This window comes from Gorilla gorilla, chromosome 3, assembly GCF_029281585.2.
Source record: "Gorilla gorilla gorilla isolate KB3781 chromosome 3, NHGRI_mGorGor1-v2.1_pri, whole genome shotgun sequence".
Lineage (NCBI taxonomy): Eukaryota > Metazoa > Chordata > Mammalia > Primates > Hominidae > Gorilla > Gorilla gorilla.
The window spans coordinates 182,665,754-182,680,621 of record NC_073227.2 but is presented as its reverse complement, the minus strand read 5'-3'; the positions used below and the strand labels follow the sequence as shown (position 1 = coordinate 182,680,621).

The following is a 14,868-nucleotide window of genomic DNA, read 5'->3' as shown; positions in this document are numbered from 1 at the left end:
GTGACTGACATGGTTTAGCTGTGTCTGCACCCAAATCTCAACTTTAATTGTATCTCCCAGAATTCCTGTGTGTTGTGGGAGGGACCCAGGGGGAGGTAATTGAATCATAGGGGCCGGTCTTTCCCGTGTTATTCTCGTGATAGTGAATAAGTCTCATGAGATCTGATGGGTTTGTCTGGGGTTTCCGCTTTTGCTTCTTCCTCATTTTCTCTTGCACTGCCATGTAAGAACTGCCTTTCACCTCCCACAATGATTCTGAGGCCTCCCCAGACATGTGGAATGTAAGTCCAGTTAAACTTCTTTTTATTCCCAGTCTCAGTTACATCTTTATCAGCAGCATGAAAACTAACTAATACAGTAAATTGGTACCAGTAGAATGGGGCATTGCTGAAAAGATACCTGAAAATGTGGAAGTGACTGGCACTGGGTATCAGGCAGAGTTTAGAACAGTTTGGAGGGCTCAGACAAAGACAGAAAAATGTGAGAAAGTTTGGAACCTCCTAGAGACTTATTGAATGGCTTTGACGAAAATGCTGATGGTGATATGAACAATAACGTCCAGGCTGAGGTGGTCTCAGATGGAGATGAGGAACTTGTTGGGAACTGGAAAAAAGGTGACTCTTGTTGTGTTTTAGCAAAGAGACTGGCAGCATTTTGACCCTGCCCTAGAGATTTGTGAAACTTTGAACTTGGGAGAGATGATTTAGAAAATCTGGCAGAAGAAATATCTAAGCAGCAAAACATTCAAAAGGTGATATGGGTGCTATTAAAATATTCCGTTTTAAAAGGGGAACAGAGCATACAATTTGGAAAATTTGCAGCCTGACTATGCGATAGAAAAGAAAAATCCATTTTCTGGGGAGAAATTCAAGCCAGCTGCAGAAATTTGCATAAGTAGCAGGGAGCATAATGTTTTTCCCCGAAGACAATTGGGAAAATGTCTTCAGGCCATGCCAGAGAACTTCACCGCAGCCCCTCCCATCACAGGGCCAGAGGCCCAGGAGGAACAAGTGGTTTCCTGCGCCAGGCCCTGGGACTCTGTGCTTTGAGCAGCCTAGGGACTTGATGCCCTATGTCTCACCGGCTCCAGCTGTGGCTGAAAGGGGCCAATGTACAGCTTGGGCTGTGGATTCAGAGAGTGGAAGCCACAAGCCTTGGCAGTTTCCACGTGGTGTTGAGCCCGTGGGTGCACAGACGTCAGGAATTGGGATTGGGGAACCTCTGCCTAGATTTTAAAGGCTGTGTGGAAATGCCTGGATGCCCAGGCATAAGTTTGCTGCAGGGGCAGGGCCCTCATGGAGAACTTCTGCTAGGGCACTGTGGAAGGAAAATGTGGGGTTGGAGCCCCCACACAGAGTCCCTACTGGGCCACTGCCTAGTGGAGCTGTAGGAAGAGGGTCACTGCTCTCCAGACCTCAGAATGGTAGCTCCACTGACAGCTTGCAACATGCACCTAGAAAAGCCACAGACATTCAATACCAGCCTGTGAAAGCAGCTGGGAGAGAGGATGTACCCTGCAATGCCACAGGGGCTGAGCTGACCAAGACCATGGGAACCCACTTCTTGCATCAGATGACCTGGAAGTGAGACCTAGAGTCAAAGGAGATCATTTTGGAGCTTTAAAATGTGACTGCCCCCCTGGATTTTGGACTTGTATGGGCCATGTAACCCCTTTGTTTTGGCCAATATCTCCCTTTTGGAATGGCTCCATTTACCCAATACCTGCATCCACATTGTATCTAGAAAGTAACTAGCTTGTTTTGATTTTAAAGGCTCATAGGAGAAAGGGACTTGCCTTGTCTCAGATGAGACTTTGGACTATGGACTTTTGGGTTAATACTGAAGTAAGACTTTGGGGGACTGTTGGGAAGGCATGATTGGTTTTGAAATGCGAGGACATGAGATTTGGAGAGTCCAGAGGAGGAATGATATGATTTGGCTGTGTCTCTACCCAAATCTCATCTTGAATTCTATCTCCCAGAATTCTCATGTGTTGTAGGAGGGACCCAGGGGAAGGTAACTGAGTCATGGGGGCCGGTCTTTCCTGTGTTATTCCCTTGACAGTGAGTAAGTCTCACGAGATCTGATGGGTTTATCAGGGGTGTCCCTTTGCTTCTTCCTTATTTTTCTCCTTCCACTGCCATGTAAGAAGTGCCTTTCACCTCCTGCCGTGATTCTGAGGCCTCCCCAGCCTCAGAATCTGTGGAACTGTAAGTCCAATTAAGCCTCTTTTTCTTTCCAGTCTCGGGTATGTCTTTATCATCAGCGTGAAAATGGACTAATACAGTGACTCAGTGTGAATTAGCCTAGTTTTTTGTTCGCTTTGCTTGAAATTTGATGTGCTTCTTCAATCTATTGATTGGTATCTTTTACATTTATGGAAACCTGTCAGCTGCTATTTGTTCAAATATTATTTCTCCTCCATTTTTTTTCTGTTTTCTCATTCTGGAATTCAAAAGAACTCTGGTTTCATTAACCTTGTCTGGTTTTGATTTTATTCAGTAAAGTTTCATTTAATCTCTTTTCTAGCTTACTATTTCTCTTTTTTGCCGTGTCTAATCTGACCTTAAGTACATACATTTAATTATTAATTTCAGTTAGTATAGCTTTTACTTTTATAATTTCTACTTGATTTTTCACAAACTTGTAATGTTTATAGTTCTATTTTTTATGGTAAATATTTCTAACCTGGAATTTTATTTTCATAAACGTAATACATCTTACAATCTTATTGGATTATTTTTAGTGTTATGTGTTATTTCTGCTCCTTCTCATCATGCTGTCTTCTCTTTTGGTGGGCCATATCATAGTTATGGTTTTCTGGGTATTGTAAGTACAAAATTGTTTATAACAAGGATTGGATGAATATAATGATATTAATTTACTCCAGAGAGATTTTGTTTAAGACATCTAGGTAACAGCGTGCTGCAGTCCACATATTCAGTTTCAGACCGTGGCACCTTAAAGTCTTAGCACAGAGATGGACACACTCCATTATTTTCCCTATCCCTTATGCCTGGAAAACAATAAGCCACATAAGAACATCTAAGTATTGCTGTTATTGCTTCAAAATGAAAAAAATCCTCAACAGAATGTGCAATTCCAGGTGTAATCTCATCTCTGAGTTACAGTTCTCTTCAGAATATAGACTGGGCAGTTCCTCACTATTCTGATATTTCTCTAATGCTTTTAAGAATAAATGATTTGTATTTAGTTCATGCTGTTTATGTGTTTGTTTGCTGTGCTGTCACTTCTGTGAATGTATTAGTCCAATTTATCCAGCCCATTGTTACCAAAACAAAGTTTCTAGATCTTTTAAATTTTGTTTTGTTTTAATTTTATAAGACCAATTATAATAAAAGCATATAATATTTAACAGGTAGACATTTAGTCTCGAAGATTCTAAGCATATCATCATAATACATTTGCGAATATCTTGGCATGTCTAAATTATGTAAGCATTACCATTTATTTTGAAATCACCTATTTCCTGACAAAATATGCCGTCAGAATTTCCTTGTTAGTTAAAAATCTTGTTATTAAGTAATTGTGGTTATCTTATATGAGAATAACAAATTTATTCCATTTACAGTTTCTAAGTGATTTTCTTTTTTTGATCTATTTCTGGCTTAATATTGTATTACTATCTGCATTTAATTAGCAATTTCTTTACTGAAGTAGAGAGAGGTAAAGTACCCGTTATTAGGAAACATTACTGACAAAATTTATTCTAGGCTTCATTCCTATAATAGAAATTATAGGCATGATGAGGATAATAAGATTATGAGTCTAGTGTTTAAACAGATTTAATGAAATATTTAACGTAAGTCTATAGTTAGAGACATCAAAGATGTCGATATTTAGAAAAGCAGAATCTTGGTTATGAAAAGCTTGCTCTTCTTATGATTTTAAAAGATATCTTTAGTCAAAGTTCCTAAAATCATCCTTTTAAAACTAATGTTTCACAAATATTCATAATATTTCGTTTTTTCTATATGTGTTAAAATCACATAATATGAGGTCTTTGAGGAATTGCCATACTGTCTTCCACGATGGTTCAACTAATTTACACTCCCACTGACCCAGCAATCCCATTACAATATTAATTATCCTATTACAATACAATATTAATTATCCTATTACAAAGACACATGCCCACGAATTAAAGTTCATTGCAGCACTATTCATAATAGCAAAGACATGGAATCAGCCTAAATCCCCATTAATGACACACTGGATAAACAAAATGTGGTACATATACACTATGGAATACTATGAAGCCATAAAAAAGAACAAGATCATGTTCTTTGCCAGGACATGGATGGAGCCGGAGACCATAATCCTTAGCGAATTAATGCAGGAACAGAAGACCAAATACCACATATTCTCACTTATAAGTGGGAGCTAAATGATGAGAACACATGGACACATAGATGGGAACAACACACACTGGAGCCTATTAGAGCATGGAGGGTGGGAGGAAGGAGAGGATCAGGAAAAATAACTAATGGGTACTAGGCTTAATACCTGGGTAATGAAATAATCTGTACGACAAATCCCCATGACACACACTGACCTGTGTAACAAACCCATACATGTATCCCTGAACTTAAAATAAAACTTAAAAAAATGACATATTTTTACACAAATTTATATTATTACTGGTAGGACCTAGTTGCTATTGAAATCAATGCCTCATAAATACCCACTAATCACGCTGCAAGTTGTACTAAACTATACTTGTGTCTTTGGCTTCAGATTCTTCTAGCGGACACTTCAAATATTTCATTCCTTTAAAGCAAGCTCTTAGTTTTTCTCTAAGCCAAGTTGTAAAAATGAGAAAGCATAGAGAAGGATTCACGGTGTGAAAGTATTTTACTTGCCTCTTGACTTCCCTAAGTAATCAAAAACAAAAGCTGAATTAAAAAGGTAGTAATAATCCTCATAATGTGAGATCAGAAGAAAAATCATTGAAATTTTGCCTTAAATATTTGAGAGGGCTTCCAAGAGGAGGCAAAGTTTACAGATGAAAGAAGTGCTGAAGTGTGTCAAAACACTCAGTACCATATGTTATACTTAGCCTATATGTTTTTACCTTTTGCTAGGGCACCAGGTGACTCTGGACACATGATACATGTTGAGGTCATTAGAGCAGAAAGGATGCAGAGGGGTATAAAATGATTGGTGCTATTTGTTGCAAAGATAGTTTCTGTACATAACTAGCATAAGCTGTTTGCATATAGAATGCTATAAAATGAAACAAGTCATTATTAATGTATATCCAAGAAAACATGGATTAACCATAGTTAATAAAAGATTGTTTTCAATATTTTGTTTCAAAATTCTTGTTTTTAAAGTAGCAACTGTAGTCACTAAAATGTACACACACACTCAGAGGCACTTTACAATTATAGATATAAAAATCGTTTTTAAATTGGATTACAGCTTGATTCATAGCTGTTGTTTTACATAGTAATGCATTTCTAGAAATAATGATCATGTACCTATAAAACTTATAATTTTGGCATTTTATAAGCATTTCACTCAACATTGAAACATTCTTGATATAATTTAAGAATAAAAATTTTTAACATTTTTAACTTGCAATATTAAATCTGTGCTAATCTGTGCTTCTTAATAACTATCACAAGACAAATAAAGATGGGCATGGCAATTCTGTAGCTAAAATAAATTGTGCTGCTAAATTTATTTCAGGAAAAGCCCATTTGATTTTGAGATGTAACCAGTGAACATAATTGGCTTGGTGTATTTTTTCTATACAACATAGTAGGGAAGAGATGAAACATACAGCATGAAATATGCAGAAAACAAATCTAAGAAATTATCAAATATATAGTTATTTAATAAGTATTACCATGAAATATATTTGAAGTCATTTTAAAATGTAGCCATAACATGAAAAAGTAAGTTTTTCTGTGCATGTTAATATTCCTAGTGAATAGTAATTCTTTATTCTAATTACACATCTTCTTAAAAAATACATTTTAGAAAGATTGCCCACATAATGTTATGCCAAATCTCAGCATTTATTCTAAGATGATTATATTATCTAATTACCATTGTAATATATAACTATAAAAAGCACAACTAATTCAAATGGCCTGGGACCTAATAACAGATGCGGAAGGGTTAGTGAAGATTCCAGGGTAACTTAGTAGCAATTGTATTTCTAAATGGCAGAATAGCCAATGTTTACATGCTGTTTTTAGAACCAGATGTCCCATTATCTCCTCTGTAATTTAATGAGGAACCAGAAGCTGAAATTCAGGAATGTAAATGGGAAATTATTAATAATTCTTACATGATACTGTACATGATGCCATTACTTTTATAATGTTCTCACTTTCTGTAAGTTTGTAACATTAAAAAAGACATAAACACTGTGTATGCAGATTTCAACTTTTAGTGTTTCGAATTAATTGAATAATTTTTAACTTATTCATGTATATACGTGTCTCTGTATGAGTGTATATGTGTGTTTATGTTTCTGTGTGTGTATGTGTGGTTTTATATGTGTACACATATGTGATATATAACAGAGACATGTCATATGTATATGACAGAATATATATTAATCTAAAACAGACTGAAAATATTCCCTATTTTTTTTTTTGAGACGGATTCTCCCTGCGACACACAGGCTGGAGTGCAGTGGCATGATCTTGGCTCACTGCAACCTCTGCCTCCCGGGTTCAAGAGATTCTCCTGCCTCAGTCTCCTGAGTAGCTGGGACTACAGGCGTGAGCCACAATGCCTGGCTTTTTTTTTCTATTTTTAGTAGAGATGGGGTTTCACCATGTTGGCCAGGCTCGAACTCCTCACTTCAAGTGATCCGCCTGCCTCTGCCTCCCAAGATGCTGAAATTACAGGCGTGAGCCACCGTGCCTGGCCTTCCCTATGTTCTTATTACTCAGGAAGCATTGAAATAAATGGGAATATGGATAAATCTGATTCAAGGTTAGACTCTTCACACAAAGAAATGGACAAGATGTTTGTTATCCATTTCTAACTGGTTACTGTCTCTGTTTTGGGTGATATAACAAACCAAACAATGAGTTTGGGCTGAGCCTTTCTCTACTAGGATTTTCCAGTTTCAAGAGCATTCCTGTTTACTTTGACAACACAAAACAATAATAACTTAAATAAGCATGACTTTAGTTTTAGAGATTAGATGCTACATAACAGAATAGGAGTGTGAGTATATTTCTGTTTCATTTTGTCAGATAATGAGGTGTCAGCCAGTAGTGAAAACACCACAGATCACTCAACATTTAACGTGTGTGTGTGTTGAGGTGGTGGTGGATTATATGTTTAATCCAGGCCTTAATCCAAACACATACGTCATGTTTGGCATTGCAATTTGTGATGATGCCAAAAACCAAATAACTCTTTACTGGATATTTGCATTCTATAAAACTCACTTGTTTAGCATCTCAAGGGGAAGACAGGATTAAGAAATAGAGACAAAGTGGTAGAATGCTGAGAGGGAGGGAGGGGGCTTTCTCAAGAAGAATGCAGCCATTGCACATGATCGTATTTATTACAAGTTAGGACACCACTTTCCTCACTCAACCCCAGTGACAAATATCACAACCTTAACAAGGGGACAGAGGACAATTATTTCACTCCTCTACATCGACATTTAAGTTAGAATTTGTGGTGTTTCATTTGTGGTATTTCTAACGTGGTCAAGACTGTGAGCAAAGCCAAAATACAAGACTCAAATCATAATGTAGAAAACTTCATGTCTGTGAATGTCAGCAGGAAACAAAAGGTCAGTTTTTACATGGATGCAGAATTGGCAGACATTATCCTAGTCATCTCTCATGAAAATTGACAATGATACAGTTGATAATTCTCCTAATTGGTAAGGATTATCTGAAAACCAAAAAGGAAAGCCGGATCCAGATTTCAAATAATGTTGTCCAGCAATAGACAGAAATGTGTACTTTGGCAGATTATCAGCAGAAATGTGCACAGTGGTTAGTTAAAATATGATATTTATCTTTAAGAATCATGAAATAACTATTCAATACCAGTGCGATCTGGTAAAGACAGCTGATGGAATTTTACTTAATTGCTGTTTGGTCAGTGAACTTCAGATTTTTACTTCTTCAACTTCCCAAACAAATCTTATGCCTTCAGAGTCAATAGGTTTCCCAGCAAAAAGATGCATTTTACCGCCTACTGCAGCCAGCAGTGATCTCACCTAACCTACAGTATAAATCTATCAGTGAATAAACAGCATCATTTTTATTTCAATGCCGATGACACACTACATGTCGATTTAGCAGTTAAGTAATTTATCTCTCTTTTGGGTGCAATCTTCCAGGCTTGTTATAACTCTACTTCTGATATTCATTTCGTGCTTAATAGTTCTGTGCCTCATGAGGATGCTTGTCAATCAATTAAATTGAAATGTCATTCTGACCTTTTATTGGAAACAATTTTCTCTTTTTTCGTTTCATCACAAGCTTTTTTCCCTTTTATTCAAATTAAAAGCCTTAATTACTAGTATTCAGAAATTTTATACTATTAACCTTACAAAACTACATGCTCATCAACATTACTGACACTTCATCTTTACAGAAGTGATCCAGTTGAGTCTGCCAGAAGATCAGAAACTAAGCATCACTGCAGCAACTGTGGGACAAAGTGCTGTTCTGAGCTGTGCCATTCAAGGAACCCTGAGACCTCCCATTATCTGGAAAAGGAACAATATTATTCTAAATAATTTAGATTTGGAAGACATCAATGTGAGTACATAAATATAGTTGCTTTATAATATATATATTTCATGTGATATACTCCAGACTTTGTGATGTCAGGGGAGCTTAATGAATATTGGATGCAGAGTAAAAGAGAATTATTGGGACATTGCTATATCTAATCTATGGAATGAGAGGTGCACTATAGGTCCTTTGGAATTATCCAAATCATTTGTATTGGTATAGCAAAATGGTTTTGTGGCAATGTATTGGTGAGAAAATAAATTGGTTCAAAATCTTTACAGGGAATATCTATTAAGTTTTAATATGTAAATATTCTTATTCTGTAAATCCACATGTAGGATTTATTCCTATTAATATACCTATATGTGTGTTCAAGTACATACGTATGAAATTGTTCACCTTCACAGTTTTGTAAAAGGAAAAATTAAAATGCCATCAGTAGGAAATGTGATGATATGGATGAGTGTATGTTTGCATGTAATAGGAATCTATAGCCATTAGAAATCAGTGAGGGGGATTTATATGTGCTAACATGAAAATATAATATTTATATGTGTTTATATGAAAATATCCTATTATCTTACAGAATGCTTCTGTGCATCTAAAAGTATATGTTGTTAATTTATAGAACATTTCTAAAACTATTTATATGAAATAATTCACAGTGTTGGTTCTAAGGATAAGGATAGGATCAGGATAGAATTAGACTTACTTCTAATAGATATTCTGTTTTACTTTTTGCATTTCTAACATGTGCATATATTAATTTTCAATAAGAAAGGATTTTAAAAACTATTACTTCACATGGTTACTTACCAATAATGTTCTAATACCTATGAAACACATTCTAGAAAGATCAAAGATTTGTATGACTGGCATCACGTGGCTTTCGCTGAAATAATTACAGTAAGTACAAGAATGTAATACTCTGATTGGTCAATCTGGGGTCATGTGTTCACTGGACCAATAGGGACTATACCAACTCCCATGAAGTCAACTATGCTATTATTGAGTAAGAGCTGGATAGTTTCTCAATAAATGAGTAGGTCAAGAAAAAAAAAAAGCTCTCAGAAGCCTTTGTACTCTACTACTCTTGGTTAATCATCTCTGAAAATAATCTTTGCATGTCAAAGATCTGACTGTCAGAATATCTATAATTATCAATAATATCTATTTAATGCTCTTATGGTTGAGAAACAGCCTATAGCTTGTGAAAAATCAAAAGACAATAAAGACACTTTTTGCTTTCAACATGTCATAATGTATTCGAAATAAGAAATATTAATCAAAGCAAAAAAATATTTTCCTAGCATGAAAGAACATGTTTTTCTACTCAGGTTCATTTTTAGAAATTTGGAATTTAAATTCAGTTCAATAAAGTACAGCTTCAAAAGTGCAACCAAAACAGAAACAAACTCAAGGGCAATCACCTGTTCCTTCCATGCTATCTGTTTAGAGTGAGCATCAAAAAGTGAACGTTATCCTACAAGATGAAAAGTAAAAATTGTGTGCTTATAGGGTATCTGTGGAAATGAGGTGGGGCAATCCCTTGCTTTAGTGATTTTGAAGTTTTATGTTCTCTTTCGTATTTTTTATCCTTATTCAAGAAAGCCATCACCTTTCCTCTTATTCTTGGCTGCTTCATACAGAACCCCTAAAACACAGGCCTGAGATGCAAGCCCAAACTCCTATTGGTTACATTTTCCTAATGTTTTTGTTTAATGTCCCAGAATATATCAAAAACATAGAGCTTCTTCAATTTTTATCTTTTTTTATTTTGATGGAGCTTTTCTAAGTTTGCATATATGTGGAAACTTTTCTTAAAGACTATCTGGAGAATAATGCTTAATTCTCTAAGATGCCAAGAACATTGAGCACATATCTCAGGTGCATTTAAGATACTTTGAGAGACAAAGCCCTTGACAACATCATTGTGGATTTGCATTATGGGTTGTCGTTTCTATACTTTATATTTTCTTTTTTTTACTGCCATCCATACTCTTAAGCTTTCCACTACTGTTTTTAATAGGCCCAGTGTATTTGAGGGTGCTGTGGTCTGAAAACCATCATTGTAAACTCATTTAAATTATTTCAAGAATAATTTGAAAGTATATGCTATGATTGATACTCTCTGGACAACTTGCAAAAGTGGACACATTCTTGTACATGGATCTGAGAAATTCTTTTGTTTCCATCCTAATACTTCACTCTGTTTCAGAAATTCAAAATTTTTGGAAAAATGATCACTGGATATGTCAGGTCTCTAAAATATACATAAATATAAGACAAGTTCTTGCACAAATACACTTTATTGGATAAAATTATTTTGTGTAAACTTTATAGAACAGATACATTTTGAGAATTTTAAAAATGTTTTCAATATTTAGAAAGTTTCAGTTTCATTTTGAGCCATATTTAGTTAAGCTGAACAAACATTCCTACTCTATAGTGTACATAGAACTATCAGCTTCTCAAAATTAAAATAGCAGAGTGCAAAGATATCTTTCAAAGAGGAATATTTATTCAAATTTCCAATATATTCCTGGTGTTTTTGTTTAAGTACTATAGTTTCAACAGTCAAATTATGAAAATACATTTTGATGCATTTATCGATATGACTATGTAATGTGACAAATGTAAAATATCAATTAAACTGTCTTTCATTTGATACTTATTTATGCTTAAAATTTGCTAATAAGGACTTTACTGTGTAAATAAACAACATTATATATATATTTATTCACTTTTCAGCACTGTCTAATGGATATCTGATGTGTTTTCTGGTTACCCAACACCTTTTGAACAGCCTGTCAATGTTATGGCAATTCTTAACCCATTATTTTTGCTGGCTAAGTTGGAAATCAAAAATCTTACTTGTTTAGCCCTCCTTATAGTTAGGGAGCAGATACGTAAATAAGGCTGTAACACAGAAACCAATAAACAAGATTCCATTTCATGAATAAGAACAGGAAAATGCAGGTGTTCTACAAAATTTATTCTCTCCACCATTCTTCCTGTGACAGAGGATACTATTTTCAAAGACAACGGTGACAAAAGCTCTGGAGTTTTTCAGTGTTTAGCTACAATGGGGTCTCCAATAGGCCAATTTCAGTATGTGCCTTGGGCATCTTTGCTGGCATTTTAGACCCCAGGCGTGATACTCTGCTCTCTTGAATGTTCTACAAGCTTCCTAATAGTCTTTATTAAATTTCTTGCCTGTTTAAAACTACCTGGAATGGGTTCTGTTGTTTGCCACTAAGAATGTTGTCTAATTAATTTGGGGGCTTAATTACATTAAGAAATGTCTATAATTCCATTTGCATAAGATGAGCTTTTCATTGTTAGATATGGATTTCTGATGTGTTGAAAGACTTTCAAAAGGGTCATATGTGAGTCAGTGTATATACCCTAGAAGTACATTATCTATTTTTACAAAAGTGAATTTAATTCCCATTAAATTATATAAAATTAAATTAATAAATGCCTTTCATGTCAAAGGAAAGCAATGACAATTTGCAATATCCTTTCTGACTTTTGAATATGTATATTAGGTAGGATTAATTGTATAGTCACCTAGATAACACATAAATACATTTTAATTGCAAACAATTAAAATAATATAGATGTATTTTAAAAAACATAACTGCCCTTCATTTTTGTATCCCCTCATTTTTATATTTGCTATATTTAATTAAAATATATTTTTATTTAATTCTTGAGTGCAGAAGAAATCCCGTGTGTATACATGTACTCTTTTCATGCATTGCATATATAATTTTATTTCTTTAATAGGATGGGTTAATATTACCTCATGATCTCATTACCTCATTATCTCACTGGCCCTAAGAACAACTCTATGAAGCAGGGAATCTTATGCCCATTTACATGGGTGAATTTTTGTTTGCTTGTTTGTTTGTCCTATAGATGGTCTGGTTCGTTGTACAGGCTGGTGTGTAGTGGTAGAATCACAGCTCACTGTAGCCTTGAACTCCTGGGCTCAAGCGATCCTACCACCTCAACCTCCCAAGTAGCTAAGACTACAGATGTGAGCCACCGCACCTAACTATTTTTTAAATTTTTTGTAGAGATGGGGTTTCTAGGCTGGCCAGGCTGATCTCAAAATCCTAGCCTCAAGTGATCCTCCTGCTTTGGCCTCTCAAAGCTCTGGGTTTACAGGCATGATCCACCATGCCCAGCCTGAAAATTGATGACAAAAGAGATACTTAACTGTTTACCCAAGGTCACTGAACTAAGTGGTATCAAGTGCTGGGATTTTTACGTAGCCCGATTGCCTCAAGAGCAGGAGTTTAACCACTGTGTGCAAGTAAGTGAGGTAATCCAGTTTTCTGGTGCTCTTTGGAAAATACATCCCAAATAATTCTAACCCTTATATGTTACAGCTAGATTTGCTTTACTGTGCTATTATGTGTGGGACTAATTGATATTCAATTGATGTTTGAAGACTTTCATTTTGTCTGTTTTATATTTTGCACCAAATGAATAAAAGCATACCACCAAACTGCAGGAGCCATTATGACATTGGTTTGCAACATGGGCTATGGATTCAAACCATCTGGATTCCAATTAGTCTTCAGTCACATAGGAATGATGTGATCTCAAGAAAATTATTTAAACCCTCTGTGTCTCAGCACCCTTATCGGTAAAATGAAGATAACACTAACATTAACTCATATTTTTTGGTGAGAATTAATGAGAAAAAACACTTTAAATCTGTTAACACCGTATGAGGCACATTGTAAGTTTTCTATGAAACGACATCTGCATTTTCTCTTCTCTTTCTTTCCCTTTCTTCCCCTCCCTTCCCCTTTCTTCTCTTCCTTCTTATATTTGTTTCAAAGAGTACATATACCCTGAACCTACGTAAAAAAATAGTAATTTACTATTAGGTTGCATATAGTACCAAGAAAGATTGGGAATTCACAGGAAATGCTGGAACCAAATTTTATCTAGTTATAATAGCCACTGTAAATGGAGAAATGGAAGAATTTCTTTTTTTTTTTTTTCAATTCAAGGAAGGTTTAGGAATCATGCTATCTTTTCTCTTGATTAGCAATCTTTTATTAATCCCTGTTCTAAAAAATCTGCCATTATATTCACTCAGCTGGATGAATCTGCCTGTGTCTGTGTCCTGGATCCTCTGTATGCCCACATTTCTGAAAAAGCTAAATGCCTTATTTTGATTTGGTTCCTGGTTTGTGAGTTCCTTTGGTAAAGGAAACTGAATTAAGCAAGCTGAGGCGAGCATAAAGACAAATATAGAGTATTGAGAGAAACCTGGAGAGGAAATAAAATAGAATTGGTTGTCAGGATTGGCAGTCAGGGGTGAAAGAAAAAGAGAAGTTGAAATGCGGAACTGTTTTGGATGCGTTAACGTGACCGAGAAAGTCGTCAGGAAGGAGTTGCATAGCAGAATTTGTTTTGCTTTGTTTGTTTTTACTTGAGAGAAAGTAGGTCTAAACATTTTAGACATTATTGTCTACATTACATTTGTAGTATCTAGAGTTGCTCGCCGTTCAGTAACTTATATGTAGTCCAGTCTAAATTCAACACGTAAGTCAAATTATGTCATATTAAACTAGATTTCAATTTTAGTTTTGCCACTTCTTAGCTACATGCCTACAATGGATTTATAAAATAAATTTAAACTTTAGTTTCTTCATTTGTAATAAGGAGGTTGTCATAAAATTCAGTGGTATACCATGTTTTCAATGAAATGTATGTCATTTATTCTATTCAATATGGCATTGTTGATCATGTTTGATACCAAATGTAAAGCTCCCGAAAATATTATTTCTTTGAAGAAAGCATTATGTAATTTATATTATTATAACTCAACCACTCTACAGGTAGGGTTGCTAGACAAAACACAGAACTCCCAGGTAAATTTGAATTTCAGATATACTATAAATATTTTTATTGTATTATACACTTTTACAAAATCACTTTGTTGATCTGAAATTCAACATTAATTGAATTTTTCTAATGCTATATTTGGTAAGTTTGGCACTTTATTTACATGAAACTCAATAGTTTGATTACTGTGTATTTTAAGTGACTTTCCTATGAATGATAATGTGGCTTATACCACCGGGAT

At 35.1% G+C, this 14,868-nt stretch overlaps 1 protein-coding gene across 4 annotated transcripts in view; it reads left to right on the top strand.

The window, feature by feature from the left end:
- Window positions 1-14,868, top strand: part of FSTL5 (follistatin like 5) — an 807,335-nt gene that overhangs the window by 528,385 nt on the left and 264,082 nt on the right. For all 4 annotated transcript variants that reach the window (XM_055384072.2, XM_055384069.2, XM_019026097.4 and 1 more), the window contains one exon: window positions 8,611-8,777. In XM_055384072.2, coding sequence (XP_055240047.1) covers window positions 8,611-8,777 — 167 coding nt within the window. The remainder of the gene's footprint in view (window positions 1-8,610; window positions 8,778-14,868) is intronic.